The sequence below is a fragment of the Ochlerotatus camptorhynchus genome, unplaced genomic scaffold (genome assembly GCF_037179485.1).
Source record: "Ochlerotatus camptorhynchus isolate MF236.1 unplaced genomic scaffold, CSIRO-AGI_Acam_v1.1 ptg000078l, whole genome shotgun sequence".
Classification (NCBI taxonomy): domain Eukaryota; kingdom Metazoa; phylum Arthropoda; class Insecta; order Diptera; family Culicidae; genus Ochlerotatus; species Ochlerotatus camptorhynchus.
This window is the reverse complement of record NW_027040568.1, coordinates 5,106,007-5,131,660: the sequence shown is the minus strand read 5'-3', so window position 1 is coordinate 5,131,660 and position 25,654 is coordinate 5,106,007. Positions and strand designations below refer to the sequence as shown.

General features: G+C 37.4%; 1 protein-coding gene across 6 annotated transcripts in view; it reads right to left on the bottom strand.

Annotated features, from left to right (window-relative positions):
* Nucleotides 1-25,654, bottom strand: part of Drip (drip) — a 176,150-nt gene that overhangs the window by 73,615 nt on the left and 76,881 nt on the right. For 4 of the 6 annotated variants that reach the window (XM_065217724.1, XM_065217725.1, XM_065217722.1 and 1 more), the window contains exon 3: nucleotides 10,205-10,401. In XM_065217724.1, coding sequence (XP_065073796.1) covers nucleotides 10,205-10,401 — 197 coding nt within the window. Of the gene's footprint in view, nucleotides 1-10,204; nucleotides 10,402-15,772; nucleotides 16,633-25,654 lie in introns of those variants that run through there. The other 2 variants (XM_065217721.1, XM_065217726.1) reach the window with 2 other exon arrangements.

Here is a 25,654-nt window from a genome sequence, read left to right as displayed (position 1 = left end):
AATGAGCTCTGCGTGCACGAAGAGTCAGAGTTCTTTTTTTTTTCGAAAAAAAATGGAGCAACAAACAAGAGAGGTCAACAAGACTTAGGCAAAGGTACGGTGGAAGCAGTTGAGGAGGCCGATTTAAAAACCATTCTTAGCGAACCGATAACTGCCTTCTTGTTGTCAAGCCAATGAATGAATGAATGAATGTATGAATGAATGAGACCAGCTATCAGCGAGAACCGGACTTAGTCCACATAGGTATACATAGGATATGGACACTGTAAAGAAATCATAGAATCGTGCACGCCATAAAACGAACAAAACGGGATCTGTTTTATGATTTCAAACGGTGCCTCTAGAAGACATCTGAGGTGATAATGAAAAGGCGACAAAAAAGAGTTGAGTATAAAATAATTACCAGCCCAGATTAAAAAGCGCACGCTGCGTCCGGTTGGGGCCGCTGGTAATGATCCATGAGCCAATGCATTTTGATTGATGATAATTTAAAAGAGAGAACAGATGTTGCGTTCATTGATTTGATGTTCCATGCCCATAGCAAAATATGCTTCGGCAATGATAATTGAAACAATTGGAAATCTGATGCAGATTTTGGAAATAATGATTGATATCAAATTTAACTCAGTAACGCCCAGTGATCAATGTTTATAGATCAGAAGCCTCTTACTCCCACTGTTCAATGTTTTACATTACATCATTTACATTGTTGCTTCCCGTTGAAAAAATAATGTTATACTTATCTTCGTCAATATTGTTTTCTGGAATTTTCCCTTGAAAATGATTAAGATTTTGGTTTGAAATTCACTCACCAAGTGGTGCTGATGTGTATGGAAAACATCGTTTTATAAATTGTTGCGAAGAACAAAACCAAGCACTATCCCTGCTAGAAACTTTATTCGTTAATTGCTTCAAGCTGAAAACAGTTTCAACATAATTATTGATCCTAGTAACTGATATTGATTACTTACTTTCCAAATTCCTTTCACGATCAATCCAGTTTTTACCGTAAACAAATCTGCTGGGATTATTATTATCTTTAGCACACATTTCAATTCATAGGTAGCCTACCGATCTTGAATGGTGATAACATTTAATTTTACTAATTTAGGTAACTTTTAAGCATCAAATTAGTTCTGTAGGAAATTTAGAAAACAATTAGAATACATAATCGAATAATCAATTCCACTGAACTTGAATCCTAACAGATCATTCAGTTTATTTGCCACTAGTTATAGAATACTTCAAAAGCCTTATATAGCAATAATTTTAGCTGTAGTTAAGGAATATGATATTAGACATTTAGTAATTCAATTTAATTAGTCTCAATTTACTTTTGAAAATAGTTTAAAGTATATTTAGGATCCTTGGGTAGCACATTAGTTTCTAAATTAAAACCTTCTTATTATACTTATCATCTATTCATTTATCGATGATCGATAATCGATTATTCGATTAACGATCCGAAATTTCAAATATTTGTAATCAGTTAAACATGTCAAGTAATCAATTGATTTATCGTAATTGACATCAGTCATCGTTTCAAACATGTCCTGCACTCCTGACTGGAGCACAATGGAAAAAAATGGATAAGCGTAAAAAGCAGGATCACATGAGTGGATCAAATGGACCGATTAGTTTTTTCTTATAAGAACAACAAAAAGAAAAGTTTTTTTCTACGACCGGTTCATCTTAGCATTCTTATTTAGCTCTAGTCTTTATGTGAACATACAACATATCTGGATCCTGACTACATACATTACTATTACTATTACTAAGTTTAGTTTGAAATCCGCTCAATAGATGGTAAATTTCTTGTAAATACGCACCCAACCGGGAAATGTAAGATTATATTACAGATTTGCATGAAAAGTGTACAGAATGTGCAATATTTCGTGACATGAACATATTCTGTAAATAATTTTGTAAATGTTATGTTAGCTTATTTTTCGGGTTTTCCCAAATGCATTGCCCAGAAAATTTTCTCGTGAAGGTTTCATACAAAAATATGCATTCTGGAAAAACTTGATTGTAAGCTGCAGTCCAATGCAGGAACTTCCATTATATTTGTTGAATAAAACATATGCAGAGGATGTAAGATAAATTTGTTTTGCGTGTAGGATTGACATATCGAGATCGGCATGACGACATGACGAGGCTCGGTAGCTCAGTGGTTACCGTTTCTGCTTACTGAGCAGAAGGTCGGGAGTTCAATCCCAGGCCCGTCCCCTTCCTTGCAATTTTTCACTTTGCCTTATTCTATACTCACTAGATTTGAATGAAAACAAATTCTTCTTTAACACCGATCGCATCACTTACCACAGTGTGGGTCCTGATCTAAAAATAGAAATTGGATGAGTGCACGCGCGTGTGTGTATGTGTATGTTTGTGTATTATAATCGCTCTACCAAAAAACGATCCCTGCGTGTGCGTGTGCAACCTTTCCCCACATCCAACATCCCAGTGATTTTCTCGTGGAAGCGCAGAGGATTTCTCGGTTTCCTTCACAAGCGAGTACCACGTCAACACATTCCTTCCCATTCCCTAGTTGACCTGCATTCGGACACGGCCGGCGCTGGTATTGCTAAATATTAGATCTCCAGTTCTTACACATTGAGGATGAATGTTAGTCCCAAACATCATCTGTTGGTTCTCTGTGTAATTGCAGCTGATCTGGTAATAACAGAGCAGCAACCGTGGGCGGTCAATCTGATTTTTTTTTTAGGATTGACATATCGAGATCCTAGCTACAAACAAAGTAGCTGCTTTTTGCCATATTTTTCACTACATGTCTTGGCATATGTCATTGGCAGGCAACTTCCAAAGAGTGTTCAAAGAAAAATGTCACACCTTTCTTGGCAGACGAGCGAATTACGAAAGTTGAAATCAACCAGGAGAACCGCATTAAAGATATTTACCTAGTATCGTGCGCTTTCGCTGAAACACCAACACGTCATGAGATCAAACGAGTTTGCCGTCGATAATATTCGCGATATCAACGAACGATTCGGGGGAAGAGCCCGACAAAGTGGCTAGCATCCATACCTCTCAAGACAAAGTCACGAGTTCAAATCTCACCCCCGAACAAGTCATGAATGACCCAAGAGCATTAAAGTGAATATAAAAAAAATTTGCCATCGTATTCTGTGATGAGAGATTAACCCACGACCACGATACTCTAGCATCCAGCAATGTTCCACTGTAGGTAAAACACTGGTGCAGTTAATGTCAACGTCGAGATATTTTCACTACCACATTACAACTCCAGTCGTCCTTCAACCCAGGAACCGATGGTGTCCCGTCGGTATTTCTGAAGAAGCATATTACCAGTTTGCTGTAGAGGTGGGCAAAACAGCTCATCTGGATGAGCGGGTCTGATCCGTCCAGCTCACTAAGGGGAGACGATTCTTTTGCTCACTAAGGGGAGCTCACATTAAAATCATAGAAATGTTGACACAAATTAAAAATTAAATATCGAAAAAGAAATAAGTGTTTAAAGTAACTACATTAAAATCGTAAACGTAGTCAAAACTATTCAGTCCGTATTTTACAGCATGGCTTTTCTGTTCAAATGAAAACGCCACTAACGCAACAAATGAACAACCAAAATGCGTCATGTAAACCAAAATGCGCGTGTAATACAAAATGTTCCTTCAAATGAGAATGATTTCAGTGCCGTCCAGCACTCTTGTGAGAGCATCGCGACTAACGGCTGACCAGGCTCCTTCTCCAATATTCATTGACGTTTTTTTTTTTAAGAATAAACATTATATTTTTAATAAAAAATACAGAATTCGTTGAAAATAATTTTTTTTACTAGCTATATGACAGGAAAAATTTTCATTTTTTATTGAACACCCGTTACCTATGTCACAAACGATGATATGATTGACATCGTGTCAATGATGTTACGCTTTTTCTCATGCTATGCAGTCCAGTCTACATTTTATTGCTGATGTTATTTCGGCAGCAGAATTACTTTCCCTATTCTCTGGAAAAGGGTAAAGATTTGCGCAAAAGCAAATAACCGATGAGACCCAGCTGGCTACATACGTAAATAGACTGGATAGTACCAGCAGAAATTTAACATCGTGTAACACATGTTCATATGTCTTTGCCTCCATACAACCGCCTGGAAGTTCACTTTTACCGTTGATGCTATCGATCAGTAGGCACATACTGTATTATGTATGCATCTTGGTTAACACGGTAGCTGTTCAATGCGTAAGTGGCGTAATGAGCCCTTTTAGAATTATAAGCGACGGATTAAATAATTTAGACTTTTGATATCAATAATCTGATGAGCTGGGGTTTCTACAAAAATATACCGCGGGTCGTCAATTCACTTTAGTGAACCGGGTCTTTAGAACAGCTCAGGAGCGGATCGCCCATCTCTAGTTTGCTGACAATGCTGCATCATCTATTCCGAATGCCCATTTCAAGTGGCATATTCCCATTGTGTTGTAAATGTGCACATAATAATAATATTTTATGTTTCCTGTCCACAAAAAGGGAAGTAAACGAGATGTAAATAGTTCTAGATAGAACTGAAATTAGGGCTGAACAGTTAACAATTACTTCTCTAGATGATTTCTTGGAGCACAAGGCATACCTACGCAAACTAACATAATCAAGGCGAAGGGAAAGTCTTCCCAACCGGGTGGCGATGTTGATGTGAGTGGGCAAGCCTTGACTTTCTAGAAATCATCGAGAGAAGTCATAGTTTGTTAAAGCTGTTACGCCCTAATTTCAGCTCTATCTAGAATTCTCGAGGAATCACATCGTTGAGCGCAATATCGAAGCTTTTTAATTTGGTTATCATGGATCTTTTGCATTATCATTGTAAGCAGTATTCTTATCAGTACATTTTGTGTCATATTGTTCAAACTCAATGAATAAAGAAAATTATGTAGAAACGCTTTATACTGATTTAAGTAAAGCATTTGACAGAGTTGACATACCTCTCTTGCTTTATAAGTTATAAAAATTAGGCTGCAATCCTAGGCTACTGAAACAGATCGAGGTGTACTGTTTATTTTATTTATCAACGATATAGAATACATTTATAAAAAAATCCTGTTTCTGTATATGCTGATTACATGAAACTTTTCATGGAAATAGATAAAGCATCTTCGAATATTTCAATATGCAATTTACGTTTTTTACACATGGTGTAAGAAAAATTTGTTAGAACTAATTGTTAAAAAAATGCAATTGAATTTCGTTCACTATTACTTGTGGCCAACATTACCAACATTAACATTACGTATAAAGCCATCAACATGCTCGGGTCCATTAATAAATTTAGTTTGCACTTCAATGATCCTTATACAATATTACCGGCGGGTAACATTGTTTTCATATGTTTAGCACACGGGATATCGCTATATTTATATTAGGGAGATTATTTAATCGGCAACGGTCAATTTTAATTCGTTGGCGGGTGGCATAAATGGTCAGACGATCGAACAGCTAAACGATGAGTGCAGGTGGGTGGTGGCAATATCCACTGAACTCGAAGAGAGTGTGGGCGGAAACTCTCCCTGGAGAGAGTGACGGAGCTCACGATGGAGGAGAGTGAGCAGATAACGGAGGCTGAGGAAGTATAGAGCCAACCACCGAAGTCGCAAGACGTGCGCTCGTGTGTCGTCCCGCGGGCAGTCACTGCTAGTGCTTGAGAGAAATCGCGAACTGTGGGAAAGTGACGATCACCCGGCTATCAGTGACCACGTGCATAGTGATAAGCCGTACCATTGCGGGATCACCACACGTACCGTCCAATCGAACCCCGGTCATAATCCGTCCACCGACGGGCTGCAACTCAGCCGCCACCCGGCCACCGCCCAGACGCCTTCCAGCTGCTCTAAGTAACCGGCCATCTGGCCGTAACTCGGTTCATCCAGCCGCACTCACTCGCCCCCTCGACCAAACTCGCTTCCCTCCGGCCACCAACCCGGCCGCAACTCGGTCTTCATCCGGCCGCACTCAGCCGCCCCCTCCGACCGAGCTCGCCTTCATCCGGCAGTATACCCGGCCGTCGTACGAGCGCCATCCGGCTGCTACCGGCGACCATCCGGTCACTACCCGGATACCACCCGGCCACCACCTGGTCGCCTACCGGACGCCATCCTACTGCCACTCGACAATCACCCGATCGCTACCCGTCACCACCAAAGCCCAGTCAGGTTTGTTTGCCATCAATAAATCATTTAACCGTTGATCGTAGCGTTTGATAGGATCCCTTGTCCGAAAACTCTCCCACGCTCGTACACCTTGAGACCCGGAACTATCAGAGGCCGTGAGTGCCCACCCCGGGAGCTGTCGTAGGCTTAGACCGGCAGCTTCGGGCTTTGGCAGGTCCTTCTCCAGGTCCTAGCGGTTCCGGGGCCTAAAAAAGTCTTATAACAATCAAAACACTTTATGTGGCATATGGGAGGCCTCTTCCCGAATATTGGGCTTCATATCAGTTCAAAAGCATTTCTTGTTGATTGCGCTTAAAAAGTTGGGATGGACGAGTTTTCCGCGTCCATCTTATGAATCGCTTTGTATGCCTTTTAATTTAGATGAGCTCAAAAAGCGAAGATAGTTCGCAACGATTACTTTCAATGTAATTTCGCAAAGAGTTAACAGCCCACAGATTTTGAAAAATATCAATGTTTATGCTCCCTCTCGCTCACTGCGGAATGGAAATTTGTTTAGCATTAATAATCAAAGAACAGACTATTCCAAAAACAGCCCATTGAATAGAATGATGTCTTGCTATAATACATATTGTGACATAACGATGAATAAAAGAACACTTTCTGCACGAGGTTAGCTAGGCATCAATAATAAAATAAAGATGTTATGCAAGTACTGGGAGTAAAATTGTTACAACTAGGGTTTTAGTAAGAATTGTACAACGGTCTACACTGATTGACAACTAATAAATAAATAAATAAGTATCGAAGTGCTGATCAACACGGCTTCACATCCGGTCGTTTATGTGCCATACATTTATTCAAAACGTTTACCAAACGTTTGATTTATTTATTCAGTCTGTATTATTTTCTTGAAAAGGCAATCCAATTTCCTACAACTTTGTCTCAGTTGTCATTTCGATGCGATGAGACATTTTCGTGCTGTGATTTATTGAAAATATCAATCCTTTAAATTTGTCTAGCCTCTTAAAGGAATCCCTTTATGAAGAGCTTCGAGTGGGTTAGTTTATTTCCTTTAAATTTCGTTATAATGGCTTATCTTTTGACAGATACGCGTATTTCGTCTATTACTTGTAGACTTCATCAGTGCCAAGTACTCAACACCACTGTGCACACACTCAACTCTATACTTTCATCTCCTCATCTATCGTATAAAAATTACCACTTTAGTCTGTTATTTGAAATTAGCATCTTCAACTATACTTTTTGGTGTTTAAAAAAATAATTGTACGAATTCATGACCGTTCAATTTTGAGATTATGTTTATCCAACGTACAGATTGTGCATGGTAATTGTTTTAAGGAAACATATTGACATCACGAAGAGAAACAGCTAGTTAGATGAAAGATCCAATAGAACAGCGTCACCCAAATTTCAGAAGCTTGTCATTTAAATTGTGTGAAATTTTGTAGAACTATGGGACACTAGTTTGTCCAAAAGCCTTGAAAAGTTCATAAATACTGATTGGTAAAGAAATACAACTTTTTCAGTGAAGGTATGATTTAAGTTGGTTCTGTTGTTCCGACACGAACTGTATATGAGATTTAGAATGGGAAATCATTCTTGGAGGTTGCACTTTATGTGGTTGAAATTTGAAGTGAATATTTGATATAAAAACCAAATTTAGTGTAACAAACATGGCCCGCAATATTGCCTATTGTCAACCGTATGGGATCCCTATAGTGATGCCAGCACCCTGGTTTTGAATCGCATGTTTAATGTTTATGACTTTATCAGAAGCATGCCTGGCATATACTGTTTTGCACAAAAAATGTTGCGATTATCAACAACTTAATAGCAAGTTGACGAAACATAGGTTTGCTTGGCGGATGCTCCATAGCATAGAGTATGAGGTTACTATAGAAACTTAAAAAAATACAACATTTGCATTTAGGCTAAGAGCTGTTCTCAATTTAACATCATAAAACGAAGTAAGAATCTAGGACTTTCAATAACAAAAATCATTGATAGAATCTAAATACAAACAGGTTCTTTGAGAATCAGTTACAAACCAAATGAAACCGATAACTTCCGAATCTGTTTCAGCTATGTCCGAGGAAAATGTGGGAGTAACACATTTCCTTAGCGAAATGTCACTTTTTTTAATATTGAGCCCATACATGAATTTCGAAGGAAAGATTTTTTTACCATTTTTCAATAATATCCATTCGTATTGTCCAGATGACGTATGCTCCAAGAAAAATTGAAGAATATGATATTTTAATCGATGTGACCAATATTTAGATCCATAGGCCAACATTAGTGCCATTTCCCCTATATCTAGAACCAAATGTCTTTTGGAATAACATTCAAAAAGTTTCTAAACTTACAAACAATATGGAACTGGTTGCACTCAAATTGGTCGAGAAAAGTGGTATTTTAATAAAGTTGCATAGCGCTGTTTCATTTTTTGATCATGTATCCGGAACCAAACATCCAAAACATGACGATAAACTAGGGAGCCAGAGGATAGAAATGTCACTTTCAGAGTTTTACCCGATATGTCCCAGGTACCCCCAGAAATAGACAAAACATCCATTATGATATTTTCTATAACACAATAAACAGTGATATCATGATTTTGGTAACATGGCACCACCAAGCTCTTTAATCACATAATACACAACACTGTCTAATCCAACTTATTTCCCTTTATTATTTTGATTCTACGATTCTTGCTTGATGACTTATGAATTTAAAAAAGGTAATTTTCCAGGAAAACTGGCCACCACAATCTATTTGAATTACATAACACCACACATTCTACCCGTGGACAAAATTTCATAAATTTCTGATACCGATAATATGAAGAAAAAAATAATGCCTAACATATTAATTAAAAAATATGTATAAAATAAACATGAGTTGATCTATTGGAACTAGCCTATCGCATGACAAAAAGACAGGTTAATCAAGTAATGATATTTCCGTATTCATGGAACACACTATCAACGTGAGAACCGTGACTATTTCATTCATTTCACAAATTTACCTATACGCGCTCAATTCCGAATTGACCTACACCTATCTATTCCGACCAGAATAGGTACCGAACAAATGAGTCTCCATCGCTGCCACCACCGTGTGGCACAAAAGAAACCTAAGATCGATCTAACCTGTTGACCTTAGAAAGCACCACTTTTTGTCATGCCCTATTGACTGATTCAGGTTTTTCGGTTCACCTCAACCTCCAAAACCGTGCACAACTCCACGACTGTGACTTTCTGGTGCACGGAAACCAATAAATGCAATGAGCAAGAAAAAAAACTGAACCCTGAAGGCGGAGAACACGATTCTACACACGACACATGACATTAAATCGGTTCCATTCATGAATAGCATTGCCTCCCCGAACGGAAAACGATTTGGGAGCCGGACTAGTAAAAAACTTCGCACAATTTTTGTTTCTCTATTAATCAATCAACTGGGATGGATAGTTATTTTAGGACATAGTTGAATCGTGATCATCATCATCACAAACTTTGTCAACTCTAAACAAAACTTGTCGATTTTATGCGGGGCATCGGAAAGAGGCCATAAAAACAAACACCTACCCCAAGATCATCGCCTGAGGCTGCGGGGTTGAACAGCTTCAAGCTTACTTCAGGCCTGCCCAACCTTTCTAAACTTGCTTTTTTAAATGGCTGTATCATGTTCGATGACATGATTCAAGCTGCATTTTGTTTATTTCTCATTCATTCTGGCCCAAAATGCATAATGGTGAATAAAATTGGACTAGAATGATTTTATTACAGAGAACCAGAAACCAGCACGTTGGACAGCGCTGCTTTAGATCGTAAACATTTGTTCAGCCATCAAGACGCGTGCTCTCGTCGGTTACTGCGTCCCGCTGTTGTTGCTGTTGACACTGTCTACAACATGTGAATGAGTCAATAGCTGAATGAATGAAAGGTTCAACTGGCGGTTGTCAGTTGGAAAAAAAAATCCAGTCATCTAAACCGAATCTTATCACCCCTAAAACGAAGTGATCATCAAACACTCACCTGTGCCAACGTTGCGACCACTAAGCCGAAGGTGAACGCGATCTGCGTCAGGGTTGGTGCATAGTCACCACCCCAGCTCATCGTGCTACCGATACCGATCGACACCAGGAAGAAGGTGCCGAGGAACTCTGCCACCAACATGCGCCATATGTTGCGGTTCTCGGTGATGTCCGCTACACCGACGAGTTGCTTCACACCTGTTTCGGGGAATAGGATTGAAAATGAGACGGTTAGGCTAGGATTTGAACTTAAATCGTTAAAAGATTGGGATGCTTTCGTATCGAACAACTGAAATTAATGCTTTTGCTTACAACCTCTTTTGTGCCCAACTATTCATCTAATTTCAAACCATGTGCGTTCAAAAATGAAGAATAAAGCCAAAGTAAGGCTAATTAAGAATAAAGTCAAGGAGATAAATAAAATTTCTCAACTATTGAGCTAGTAAGAATTTGTCGTTAATTTCACAAATATTATAAGATTCAGTTGGAAATTTTAAAATGTCTGTGATCTTCGATTTTTTATTTAAAACATTGTTAATTCTTTTCTCAAGGTTTATATAATGGACGCAGCAGACAAGAGTTGGTCAAATAGGTGACAACAGTGGACATCGTACGACAGAAGTTTCGTCAATATTTCCATCAATAGGTTTGATGGGTCATCAATACACGTCTGTAGCGCATTAAATTTGTTAGATGGACTATTCCGAAAACATGTCTAACAAAATATACCCAAGATCAGGCCCCATCTGCAGCCGCAATCAAATATAAGAGGAAATATTGAATCACCGATTAAAACGTTTTTGATTCTGAGTCAATATATTCGTCATCAATATTTGCATCATTTTTTAATCAATAATTGCAGTAATTTCATCAATATTATTGAAAATACAATAGAGTATTTTCTTGATGGAAATCTAGACTTCTTTTACTACATCTCTTACATAAATTTCTAAAATTTAGCTCCATATCTCGATATCCTCCCCAGATCGATGGGCCCTTCAATACTGATCTAGGGAGGTTTTTGTTCGTTTGTTCCCTGCCTTATTCAGATGAGAATCCTAATGAATTTTAAGCTAGTCGAAAAAAAAAACTTTCTAGGGATAATCCTAAGGAAATCGTGTGGAAGGAGAGCTCTAAGGGGACAGTCAATCAACTACGTAAATTGATTTTAAGATATTTTAAAACCAGTCTATCTCCTTGCATTCATACATTTTTAAAATTGTATGATCGATAGACACTTCCTAATACCTGCTTCTAACCTGTCTGCGTAGTTTATGAACAGCCCCAAGTGAGTTCTAAAGAGAATTTCAATGAAGTTCCGACAAGAATTCCTTGGTAATTATGAGATGGCTTCAAGAGAATTGTAAGGAGGAAATTCATAAAGAAAACCACGAAAAAATTCAACAACATCAAATTCTAAGTTTGTAAGAAAGTTTGAACATACTGAGAGGTTAGCACATATCATCGGTCATCCGATGATATGTGCTAACCTCTCAGTATGTTTAAAAAATCTTACAAACAATTAAATTGACTGCAAGTCGCTAAACCGTAAATCAAAAAGTAAAATCAAATTCTAAGAATAGTTCTACGAAATATGTTGAGCAAATTTCAGGAGATTTCCGTACACTGAAAATTTTCTATCGTTAATTCTGTTAAGCTCGTTTCGTAAAAATGGCTTTCGTACATAAAACACATTTGCCTGTCAACTGCCACAGTTTGTACTAAAAACGAACTGAATTTCAGGCAAACCAGCAAACGCTGTTCTTCTAGTCTTTATGCTGTGATGTTTTAGGTAGGATTTTAAGGAACATATTGTATATCTTATGCTAATGGAGGGAAATCAATTTTCATTGTAGGTAATGCAGATCTTCTAACTAAATTAATTACTCAGTACCCGTTGGCATTAGAAGTCGTTGATCATCTGGAGGGCGAAAATTATGATTTTAGTTCATTTGTGATAGTAAAAAAAATGATACACGTTCGTACGAAATGGATTCGTACACTGATTACCAGAAATGCATTTTTTACTAAGACAGTTGCCTTTTGTTCTACATTCGTACAATGCACGCATTTTAAATTTTCTGTACACGAAAGATTCGTATATTTTTTTTCTATAAACATGCATTCCGCATTTATTTTACGAAACATTCGTGGCAATATGAAATAGAATCAGTAGCGAGTGTGACAATTTTATCGAAACTAAAGGGTGTCCACGATGAAATTGCCACACTATGAAATTGCTCTAACTTTTTAACCGTTGGGTAGATTTTAATGAAAATTTGGGTGGATTTAGTTCATAGTGCATTATTTACATCCTGCAAGTTTTAAAGTCCTGTGATCAAAACTCGCGGAAATGGAGTCGAAAGAACAGCTCGTGCGTGATAAAATCTTGCGCATTCATCACGAGAACAAGGATCTCTCGCATCGTTCCATCGCTAAAACGTTGGGAATCGCGAATTCCACGGTGTCGCGAGTGATTAAGCGGTTCGAGGAACGGTTGACCACCGATCGGAAGCCCAGAAGTGAAGGAAAAAGTATTCCGTACAACACCAAAAATCACAACCGCGTAGTTGGGGCCTTCAACCGAAATCCGAACGCCTCCGTTAGGGATGTGGCTAAGAAGCTGCACCTAAGCCGAAGTTTTGTCCAGAAGGCCAAAACTAAGGCTGGGCTTCGAACGTTCAAGGTACAAAAGGCCCCTAATCGTGACGAGAAGCAGAACAAGTCCGCCAAAACCCGTGCCAGGAAGTTGTACCTCAACATGCTGACGAAAGTTGAATGCTGCATCATGGACGACGAAACATATGTGAAGGCCGACTTCAAACAGATCCCCGGCAACCTGTTTTTCACGGCCAAGGATAAGTTCAGCGTTCCGGAGCATGTCCGCACTCAGAAGATGTCCAAATTTGCGAAGAAATTCCTGGTTTGGCAAGCCATCTGCAAGTGCGGGAAGCGGAGTGCACCTTTCGTGACCCAGGACACGATGAACGAACAGGTGTACATAAAAGAGTGCCTCCAGAAGCGGCTGCTTCCTCTCCTGAAGGCCCACAACGTCCCAACAATCTTCTGGCCGGATTTGGCCTCATGCCACTACTCCAAGGACGTGCTGAAGTGGTATGCGGACAATAAGGTCAATTTCGTGCCGAAAATGTTCAACCCTCCCAACACTCCGGAGCTCCGCCCCATCGAGAAGTACTGGGCGATTATGAAGCAGCACCTTCTTAAACGACCTAAGGTAGTGAAGACAGTCGAGGAACTGAAGAAAGTATGGGTTTACATGCAAAAAACGGTTGATTCACAGGTTGTGCAGAATCTTATGGCCGGGGTTAAGGCCAAGGTGCGGGCATTTGCGTATGGACTGTAAATAAAATACGAGTAAAATGGTAAAATGAAGTTTAATAGTTATTTCTCAATCCCTGAAAATTTGATGGCAATCGGATGAAAACTCGAATTTTGCGAATCAATTTTGTGTGTGGCAATTTCATCGTGGACACTCTTTAGTTTCGTTACATTGTACGAATATCTTGTGTAGCAGAAAACAACGAATGGATCCGTACAGTACAACTGACGAGCGATTTTGTTGTATAAACGAAATATTAATTTCAGTGTAGTAATCGGGAAGAAAATGCAGAGAACAATTCCAAAGTAATTCTAAGAAAAAATCAAAGTGAATTTTGCGAAGAACTGGATGGGAATTCCAGTCGAATATCAATGAAGTTTTAGAATCACACTGAGAAATTAATGAGGAGAGGTCCAAGAGCTTTCTAAGCAGAATTACATGACAATTATAAAGAGAATCACAAGATAGTTCTGAATGATATACCTAGGGAAGAGAATTAATTTAAAATAATTCGGGAAAGATGTTTAAGCGAAATATTTTTTGAAAAAATATCGAGAATTTGAAGAGCATTATAGTTTCGAATCTAAGAGTTTTCTGTAGATAATATATTGAGAATATTCTGCAATGATTCTATGTTAAAATGTCTATTTTTTTAAATAATCCTGTTAAAAGTTCCAAGGGAACCATCAAGATATGTTTGATCATGACGGATCTCCTCCTAAAGCCAATAAAATGTTGTGGATGTGCAGACTGCTGCTACTTAAGGGGGGAAAAACAAGTAAAAAAAAAAATTTATCGATTTTTTTATATTTTACTTTAAAAAAAATTTAAAAAATGCTACGAGCACGAGGAAGGAGCAATATCACCAATTAACCGTAAGTTCCAGAAACCATGTTTTACACAACCCAAAACTTTAAACGCGTTTTTTTCGAAACGGTGTTTTCCAAATTGGCGGGAAAGATAACTCAAAAAATTCTCATCCAAATGACTTGAAACCTGGCGCATCTTACTCTATGTGAACCACTGATATCATGAAAAAATTAACAATAAATAATTTTCAGTTCTGCCTAAAGTGGAAAAAACAGTGAAAAATCAACTTATTTTTTCAGATATTTTTGTTTTCTAAATTTATAAATCACTTTTTTTTTTTTTTTTTGATTTAGAGGTTTACATAGAACAAAAATCTTTTCTGAATAATAATTGATAAAAGTATGTTTTGTCCATTTTTCAGATCTCTAGAACGCCGGCCAATTACCAATCCCCACCGGAGGCGACCTCCTTCCGATGTGACCCCAAGGAGCCACAGAGGTCACACACCAATGAAAAAAATCTCAAATGTACAGGAAAATTTAAGCAATTTAATGCAAAAACCCCAAACGTTTGAGTTGTTCCATTTGCTCACAAAAAAAATTCCGAAAATCGTCGAGTTTTTGACGTTATACATTGTATTTTCCCCCTTATGCAACTTTACATACTTGTTTCCCTTGAAATATAAAACTAAATCTGGACTTTTATATATAAGAGGCCACTTGAGATATTTTTTCATGTAAAATTGTAACATAAATTTAATAAGACTTACACAAGTTCGGTCGTTGAATTATAGAGTATCGCTATATAATAAAAATGTCCAATGCATAAAAATTTAATTACTACACTGAATAGAATATCACATTATAAATTAAAAAAAAAAATCTCAGAAACCCTATCCTCTCTAACACAAAATGTTACTCATTACACTAACTTATTTATTTTATATCTCCAAGAAAATGATAAAGTTATAATTATTCCATAGTTTAATTCCTAGGAAGATCGTTGCCGTGTTAAAAAATGTCTTGACTTTCCTGACTATATAACGCCACACATGGAAAATCCGTAAACACACACAATAATTGAAGTACAGCATAGATGAAAAACACAATTTCTAAGTAAAATCCAAATTCGATATAAAATCAATCGAAAACGTAAACAAAAACATCATCGACCTGGTATATAAATTGAAACAAATCTATTTATACCGTCTCAATCAACAAACATGCAAACTTCTACCACAAACCAAAAATAGACAAACACGTGCACTATTAGATATTATCTACTAATTGTGAGTATAATTCAAACAAAACAACAACAAAAACGATATCACCAAAGCAACACCGAAATACCTTCGCCGTTCATAATACACGCATCGAATCGCACAATCAACCATTTAGGAGCCACTCATGAACACACTACCTTCTCTGAATTCAAATTTGCTAAACGTGGGAATCATGGTCCCCGATTTTTGATTTTTCCCGTTGACCGAGCTTTGTCTTCGCTCGCTCCGACTCCGTCGTCACCGACAAACTGATCACTACTATCAATGTAGGAATGTATCTTCCACTGTCTTCCACGCTTGGAAGCAACCGAAGAAAATGGAACTTAACGCGTTAATTAGCGGTACTACTAGAATAATACGACACACACTCTGTTCCCGCTGCCACTATAATCAGCCTAGACACAACAACAACGCGCAAAACAATATCGTCACTCGGAGCTTGGTTTCATGGGAAACACTGATTTTACACTGAACTCTAAATAAAAACGTCCTCCAAATATTGATCAAACACGTGACTTCCAACGCTCGTACGGCAAAACGCCAAAGAGGAGAGAGAGCTGCTGCTGATAATGCAAATTGAAAGGGAAAACTTGAATCTCTTTTCACAGAACTTTATCAGGGTCAATTTCCTTCCAGCACACAACACGAGTATGCACTCTGTTGCTCCAATTCGAACTTTCCGCTGAAAGTTACTGACAGCGATGAAGTATAAAATCAACTAAGTCGAACCACTGTCAAATCCATAAGTTTTTCCTTTCCCACCGAATCCGTCGTCGTCATCGGTTAGCGTCTAGTTCGAAGGTACTACCACCGCACGCACATAGCCCGGGTCACGCGAGATCAATCAAGCTGCAACGGTTCCGAAATTGAAAGTAAACTATCATTATCCTTACAATAATGATCGGAACGTCATCAAAATCGCGGCTTCGATCAGGTGAAGGTGGTGGGAGGTAAAATTGTCGAGAAATCACGTTTATAGAATTTGCACTCGCCACGCTGCGGTCAGAATAGATACTGATCGAACTGGAGGCCGATGCGAGGAAACTTATCTATCCGATGAAATCGAGAGTGATTTTGATAAATAAAAATCAACAACAATCCAAGCCGCCCCGTGCACGTGGTTAGGGCCCCAGCTAGCTATAGCAGCGAGAGAGTGCGAGAGAGCCTTCGCCCTCGGTTTCCTCCGCTATAGATAGAGCCCATTCGAAAAGTACACTGCTGCACAGTTGTTCTTTTAGCAAGGGTTGGAGAAATCGTCGAACGTCGCGCTTGTCTTAAGTGCACCCCACACGACAGAAGTTTCGTCTATATTTCCATCAATATTTTGCATGTCAATATTTTCATCAATATTTTCGTAGAGTGAGCAATACAAGGCTGCTCCTCACTAACATTGTTGTTTCCGATGGAATATTCCTCGTGTGATGCTTTTTTTTTTCTCTGTTCGGGACATAAAACTACTGCGACCAGTAATTTGATCTATTGTAGTATATCCCGTGTCCTTAGTTTAGTGCATGTCGTATTACTTCATCACTATTGAAAAATGATGAAGTATTCGGTTTTGATACAGTTGTCATTCTTGCCTTCATCGCAAGGAATCGATTCTAATTGAAAGGTTCCGCTATTTATACCCTTCGGAGTGTTGGAACACCCTCCAAAGGCGCGCCCCTTTGTCAGTCAAAATTGGATTCCTTAGCAACAAAATTAAGGAACGACACCGATAGTGACCATGCATCAGAACCCTAGTCTTAACCACTTCAAACTAGGGAACAACGAATAGAAGATTAGGAATCACATAGATGAAGACTAACTAACTCATTTTTTCCTTGTTTCAAGATCATCCTCGGTCCAGGCAACCCGAGGACTTATCACTATCAACAAGGCATAAAAAGTAACAAGGACTAAGACGTGTTCCTTTGATTACTGAAAAATCCTGTTCCCCTAGTTTGAAGTAGTCAAGACTAGGAATCGGTGGTAGATCTCACATCCCGTAACGTACCACGAAAAGGTGATCTACCCACGTTACGGGGCTCGTGTGATGCTTACTTTACGGAGCCGCACAGCGAAGTGGAATGCTTTAACGGTCAATGTTCGTGAATGACGGTTTCACTAGTGCAATTGCAAATGATAGCGTTATCATTTCCGATGATGTATCACTAATTGTATTTACAAGAGGATTCCATTTTTTGCAAGAAGTGGTGCATGTGGGCAGGAATTTTTCTAAGTACATATGTAAAAAAGTAATAATGTAACACGGTAGAGGAGATTTTTTATAAGGGTTAACGGCACCAATAGTGGGAGTACAAAGAAAAAAGTTCTTACCCATGCATGCTGAGAAAATCTTTACTAATGAATCAAATAATCAACTTTTCTTACTCAATGAAATGAAAACAGGTCAATTGAGCTTTGTTGAAAAACAATCTTGTTTATGCAAGTAAAAGAGATACCGTAAAACGGAAAACTGACGTGTTTTGAATTTGCTGCTTGCTTTTCCGTTATATTTATTGAAAATTTAGTTCAATAAGTCCTTTAGCTGGAGCATTTAGAACACCTAATAACTTTTTCAATAATTTCGCGTATGTTTATTAGTACTGTGTTTGGTTATTTAAAAAAAAAAACAATAGGATCGAAAGAGTTTTTAAGATTACCGCGAGTGAACAAACCTGGTTTTTTCTTCCTTCGCCACCGCGAAAAAGCAGATCTCCGCTGAATTTTCTAATGTACGCTGTTGAATCGTGTCCGTTTGGGTTTAGTTACAAGTGCATAAAGAGCCGGAAGCCGGAAATTACAAAATAAGTCCAGGAGGTAACGGTGATATCCAGTGGAAGTAGGTTAAGTAGGTTAATCGATCGTGCAAATTTTCTCCTGCAAAGTGCTGCTGTCTGCAAGCCAAAATGGGCGCGTATCTATCGGAACCACTCACAACGAAGGATTCGAGCGAGGAGGCAATTGATTTCCTTGCTTGCGGTTCCAGCTCGATGTAAGGCTGGCGGATCAGCCAGGAGTAGTAGTTTCTAGTGAAAGAAATGATCTCCATCACATCACTAAACATAACCACGAGCAATGACGAGGAACTGCATCCCAAACCCCATGATAAAGAAGGAGCGGATGCATCGAATGAAACTTTTAAGCACAAAATAATCATTACCAACATAGGAAAAATTCGGTAAGATCCTTCCATTGCGTTATTTTATGAGTCTTCAATATTGTACAAATATTAACACATTACACACAACTACACATAGTAACTCGGAGCGTTTGGTACGGTATGTCCACGCATCCTTCCACCCCTGTAGATGGTCGCATTCATTTTCAAGAATCATCTTTGCGGCAAATACAACGCAGTAGGCCTGGCCGTATTGATGTTTATATCATATCTCAGATATGCTGCAAACATCAATTAGACAAGAAAAATGATTAGACCTCATCAAACCTAATCATTTTCCAGGATGCTTTCTCGCACTGGCTGCGTTTGCATTAGATTAGATTAGATTAGATTAGAAGGGTTAACGGCACCAATAGTGGAGGTACTTTAGTGCAATGTGTTTCTATAGTGACTTATGGAGACTCCATAAGCCACTTTAGGAATGCATTGCACTAACGTACCTCCACTATTGGTGCGTTTACCCAACATGTTTAACTTTCTAATGATCTTCTCAATTAAAGTCTAGAATATACTGCCCTTTTCAGCATACTGAGAACAACAAAAGCTGATAAAAATGCTGCTGAAGGGTTTTTTTTATCTCTTTGAGCTTATGGGAATTGTTTTGATATTTTTCGTGACATTTTCTGAACAAAGTATGAAGTACTAATGGGACTGTTATGCCACACTGGGCAGTATACCTTTGGGGCGACTCTTTAACCACGTAGATACCTTAGGGGGTTAACAATTGTGTTATGGCAAATTTTAACATTATTTTTTCATTAATTCATTACTGGAGCTAGTGGTAATACAAAGTCAACTAGGATTCATGAAGCTGAGATCAAGAACTTTAATGTTGTGAAGGATTGATTTGCCGCTATATTCCCATATTGTATTGGACACTCGATTAGACAATAGTTTGAAAGCACTTTTTAAAGCAAATACAAATATGAAGAAACTATAAAATATCTTTTAATTTAACTTATTAACGGAATCCCTTTATGAAGAGCTTTTTGAGTGTGTTGATTTATTTCCTTTTGATTCCGTTATAATTGCTTATCTTTAGACATATACGTGCATTTCATCTACTACTTGCAGACTTCATCGGTGGCAAGTACTCAACACCACAGGTGGTAAAAAAGATAAGCTTATAATTGAATGGAAATAAATCGAAACACTCAAAAAGCTCTTCATATAAAAATATATAATTGTCGTTCTCTAATATGGAATAAGAATGGCAAGCAAATCCTTTACAGCTAAATAGTATTTGTTGACTTTGTATTTCCACATTCCCTTATTCTCATACTTTTCATATTCCCCCATTTTCAATGAACTCACCCATGAAATAAAGAAAAAAATAAATCTGAAATTTAACATAACCGTTTTAAACCCCAAAATAAACATATATTTTACATTAACTTTTGTTCATTAATTTCTCACAAATTACATATTTTGGACACATTTTTGAACTTTCAGAAAGTTTTATGGCTCCAGTAGCTAAGTTGCAATCTCTTTCTGTCGTAAAGTTAGATATGGTATTATTGAACATTTTTCAATTTTAAATGATTATATCTCGAAATGACAAAACAAAAAACGATCAAAAACCAAATGATACGTGGTGGCAACAATAATTACAATACACTCTTCGGTTTTGTTATGAAAAACTCCGTCTGCAACATAGCTCGCTGTGCCGGTGGAATGAAAAAGCAAAATGTTTTTGGAACACAGTATCTTGATTTCAAAATTTATCGACGTTGGTTGTAACTGGGATTGTACCATATGTGGAAAATATGATCTAGTTTTAAGGTTAATTAAATGTAAACCAAATGTGTCTTTATTATTGACAAAATTTCAATTCAAAAGATCATAACTAAATTGAAGGCCAGCTTTTAAACATAATGTTTTTTTTTTCTAGATGGCATGACATGTGAATACTGCTTAATTTTTTTGTGCTTAGCCTCTAATCTAGAACACATTAGTTTACAATTCGAACCACTGTTTTCTATTACGCTTCCGTAGTGGATAATGGAGGTGTTTTGTTTTGAGTTTATCATCATGAAAGCATTTAAGGTACAACTTGCGGTGGCTCGTTACAAGTTTTCTTAACTTTCCAATATCTTGTAAGGAAAATGATGGCATCAGAGTGTGATCTACCAGATACGAATGGATCAGCAATAAACGTAAAATAATGACAAAGTGCTTGCATTTCAGCAGCTGTAGTTCTTAGTTTTATAAATTTCGACTTATTCTCATAACAGTCTTCTATATGAGGAATTCTTGCCAATGATTCATTTAGCACATGCTTAGCTATCATGTTGAATTCATTCAACTTGAAATATTTTTTTCTTATACATACATAGGGGAAATGACGGCTTTGGCATGACAGACTATTTTCGGCAACCTAAATTGAAACACTATTTTCACTGGATTTTCGTACGAAAACACTTCGCTGAATGCATGCAAACGATTCTTTGTGCTTTCAACTTCAATTTGACTATATTTTTACCACTGAGAAAAAGCAATCTAGCAAGGTTTTCTTAAAATGCAACACACGCACTACAAATTGTAGCTGATTTCGAGTTGCCGATAATAGAACAGCAGATTTACATGCAGTTCAAATGGAACGGTTGCCGAAGAAAAACTGGTTGCCGACAATACTCGCTCTCACTAGAGAAGATTGGAGCTTTGTAAAAGCGTTTCAAAACAGTTTTTGACAATTCTTTCGATTGAAATTGTTAGAGAAGCTGGTAGCAAAAGATTGTAAACAAGCCAATACTGCATATGTGTGCGTTCCTTAGAGAAAAAGGCTATAGAAAGATGGTCGCTGCTTAGGTTGCCGAGAATACGTAAATTCCCCTATACGAAATCATGAAGTGTGATACGTCTCACGGCATGTTTTGGTGATAAAAAGAACAGTCCCCACAAAGGCCTCCTTTGGCTCAGTCGGTTACGGCGCAGCTACAAAGCAAGACCATGCTGGAAGTGGCTGGATTCGATTCCCGGTTCGGTCTAGGAATTTTCGGGTTGGAAAATTTCTCAACTTCCCTGGGCATAGAGTATAATTGTACTTGCCACACAATTATACTAATGCAAAAATGGTAGCAGGCATCGAAAGCTCTCAATTAATAAATGTGGAAGTGAATCTACAACACTAAGTTGAGAGCTCGCAAACAGTGGCGCCGGTGGTGTAGTGGTAAACGTGATTACCTCTCACCTCAGCAGGCCTGGGTTCAATCCCAGTCGGCGCCACCGGGATTTTCTGAGGCATAACATCCCTGATAACGTCTTCCTTCGGAAGGGATGTTAACACGTTGGTTCCCGGTTCATGAGTTAATGGGTTTATGTTTTATGAAATTATGGAAATAAGACTTAGTATAGTCGAGTACACGATTAAAGCACATTTGAAATTCTTCGAACACCCTCCATTAATGGGTAAGTTTTCAAATACTACCAAGAGTAACTCAATCATTTATCAAATAATTTTTGATTTTAAAACGTTTTTGGAAAACAAAAATTCAAAACTTTTGAAATATATACACACTTATGGTGATGTTACTAAAATTTGTTGATTTTTTTTTTTTAATAAATTAGATTTAAAAATCGCTTTTTTCTTACTCCAGATGCCAATAAGGTATCTAAAACCCCAACATTTACCCATTGGAAGCTATTTTATCCGAGTAGAAGTTTAAAATTAATAAAGAAACACGATTTTTAAAGATGTGCCGCTAGGTGGCGTCCCAAACATCACCAATTACCAGAATAATGAACCATTAATACCAGAATAATGAACTATATGTTCAACAACTTTGTCTAAGATCGGAGGTCGATCCGAATTGTTCCTGAAAAGTTATTAAAATTTTATTGAAGCGATGTCTCACTACCAAAGTCAACAGTTCGGAAAGCTGACTTGCGAGAAATCAATGTATAGAAAGCTAATGTAAGAAATCATGATTTTATAAGAGTCACCTTAATTACCTTTTCAAAAACAGTATAAAACTATATCCATTAGAGATACAAATTTGTATTTCAAGCAAAGTTACGTTTCTTTAACTTCGTAGAACATTTCACTTGTCTATCCCGAATAAATAAAAAATATTTTGAACATAACAGCCATCGGGACCACCCTAACTTCACTTGCATAAAAATAATGGCCACAAAAATATAAAACATTCTCCACGATACTATTCACCTAAATCTAACGGTTTAGGCGCAAAATTGTTGTCTTCCTAAATTCGGCTTTGGGACCATCGTGAATTGTGCTTTGCGAGTGCTCAGTACACGGCTAAACAAAACAAACCCAACGGTCGAGTTCTTTAAACTTACTATTGAGTTGGTATTCGCTCTTACGTTTGTTGTCAAAAACTTAAAGAGCAAAACAATCTAACGAGAGTCTTCCATGCGCCAAGTTAACGTTGAGTAAGTGGTGAACAACTTAATACTGAGTAGTTTGAACTTGACATTGGGTGAAAATAACTTACAAGTAAGTAGTCTGTTTAAAAGCAAGTAAATGAAAACAACTTCAGGCTTGTTAACTCAAAATTAAGTTGGCGCACGGAACTGTCGACGTGGGTGAATGGAACTCAATCACGTAGTTTATAAGTAATTTATTTTAAGATGAGTGCACAGATGGCACTATTTGTAATTTGTTTTAACCATCCTGATTATTGTGTTTGTTTGTATTAGAAAAAGCAATAAATTATTTTGTATTCTGCCATTGACATTCCGTGTACAGTTTAGTTAATTAGTTTAAACTACACTAAAAAATAAAAATTTAGATTTATTTTTATACAAAATCCAGTCCAGTTTCACTCATTCAATGCATAAAACTGGAATAGTACTGGTTTGTATAAATATAGTTTACACTTGCTATGCATACTTTGTAGTCAAATTTAAACTTCTTTCAGTTATTTTGCCAAGCATCTCTCCTGCGTATATTTGATGAACAATTAAACTATAATTTATGCACTTTAAGAGAATTCTAAAGTTCATGGGGAGTGTCGAACGTATTATTTATTTTAATGATTCTAAAGTTGGCCAGTGTTGTTTGGTTACTACCGAGCGTATTTGAAATTAACGTATACAACAAAACGTATATACCCTCGTAAATACGTAAACTTCCATTACACTCCAATGAACCCTGGTATTTTTGTTATATATGTGTTTTCCATGCGCATAGTGCGCAGTTTATTGATGTAATGCAGTAAACTAATTAAATTAGCCAACTTTAAAATCGTTTAATGCTACATTTTAGAAAATGCATGCAATGATACATGTTTTTGCACCTAGGAATGAACCAATTTATTTTCACAGAATCTTTTCATGCCTCTAAGACATCTATGTGTTACAAATAACATGAGCAAATCATTCAGAAACAAAGCTATTTTTTACAAAATAAAACAAACCATCCGAAGTGAAAATTCAGTTCCAACAAGAAGTCACCAGAAGAAGTGATTTCAAAACCTTAAGTTAATTTAGACAGGTTCACCATAAAGAGAACTTAAAAATGCCTATTTTATATGCATAGCGATGGATAACTAAAGTTTAGTCAAAGCTTGCTCTGTCGCTTGCTGTCATAAATCAAGACCAACAATTGAAAAGGCCTCAACTCTATTTTGTAAACAAAGCTTGTAAAGCCATTTTCTCACGATCCCAAACCTACATTCGTAAACCTAAAACACAATCGAGTAGCACAGAATTTCCCCTACCAGTTCATTTTGTTGCAGTGGGCGCTCCTCACTGTTTGACTGATGATCGTGAGTTCCTAGTTGCGTCTTATAAAACCGTAATACCAATGTGGAAAATGGAAAGTGTCTCCGGGTATTTTCTTAACGAGCTCTTCTTTTACTTTTACTTTGTTGACTACATGGTACCGGAAAAGAGATATTATATATATTATGGCTCGAATGACACTTGCCTTTGATAAAAGACACGTCTATCATATTTCTTAAAAAATCATCTATCAATGAAACAGTCATCGGTCGTCGGTTGGAAAGCAATGCAATTATGTTCTGTCAATCTAATTGAAACTTTTGGAATCTACACGAAAACTATGTTTTAACGAAATTCAACATTACATTTTTTCACTAACAACCTATACATTTTTCAATATGTTATCGTAACTAGTTTCTGGCAGAATTTACTTGTGTTTTATACAATTAGTATCAATGTTCCGTCATATCGTATCTTCGAGGGATCTTTGCAAGTTCCACATTTCGGTCAGGCTCTTTGAAACTACATGTGATGAGATATAAAACGCACCTTTTAAAGTGAATTGCACATGACAATGTTCATCACTTACTCACACATGAAATCTGTCTCGACCAACGCAGAACGCGCCATAATCCTCACTGAATCAAAGAGCAGGGTTGTTCCGAAGATACCATGAAAAATACCAAAAATAGGTTGTTCCATCCATAAGAGCCTGCAGACAAATACATTTTCAACAGCGTTTTTCTCGGCTTCCTGTTTTTCCAGATGGGACTGATATGCTTTTATAGGCAGTGCTTTTTTTCCTCTGTTCGGGACATAACACCACTGTGACCAGTAATTTAGAAGCAGTGCTTAGAAAATACCGTATATTTCAACTGTCATTATTTTTGAGTGTTTGTTTACCGGTCTTCTCTGTCTTGGAGAGTACGACTTTGCACCGTTAATTCCATAAGATAAAATGCCAAAATTTTACGAAGACAAGCGATTTGAAATTGATAAATTTCTAGGCTCAATAAGAAGACTCCATAGAGCTGAATGAAAAAATACTAGATAGAACTGTATCACTCCAAGACTTACATAATTACTTACTTACTTACTTACTTACTTACTTACTTACTTACTTACTTATTTACTTACTTACTTACTTACTTACTTACTTACTTACTTACTT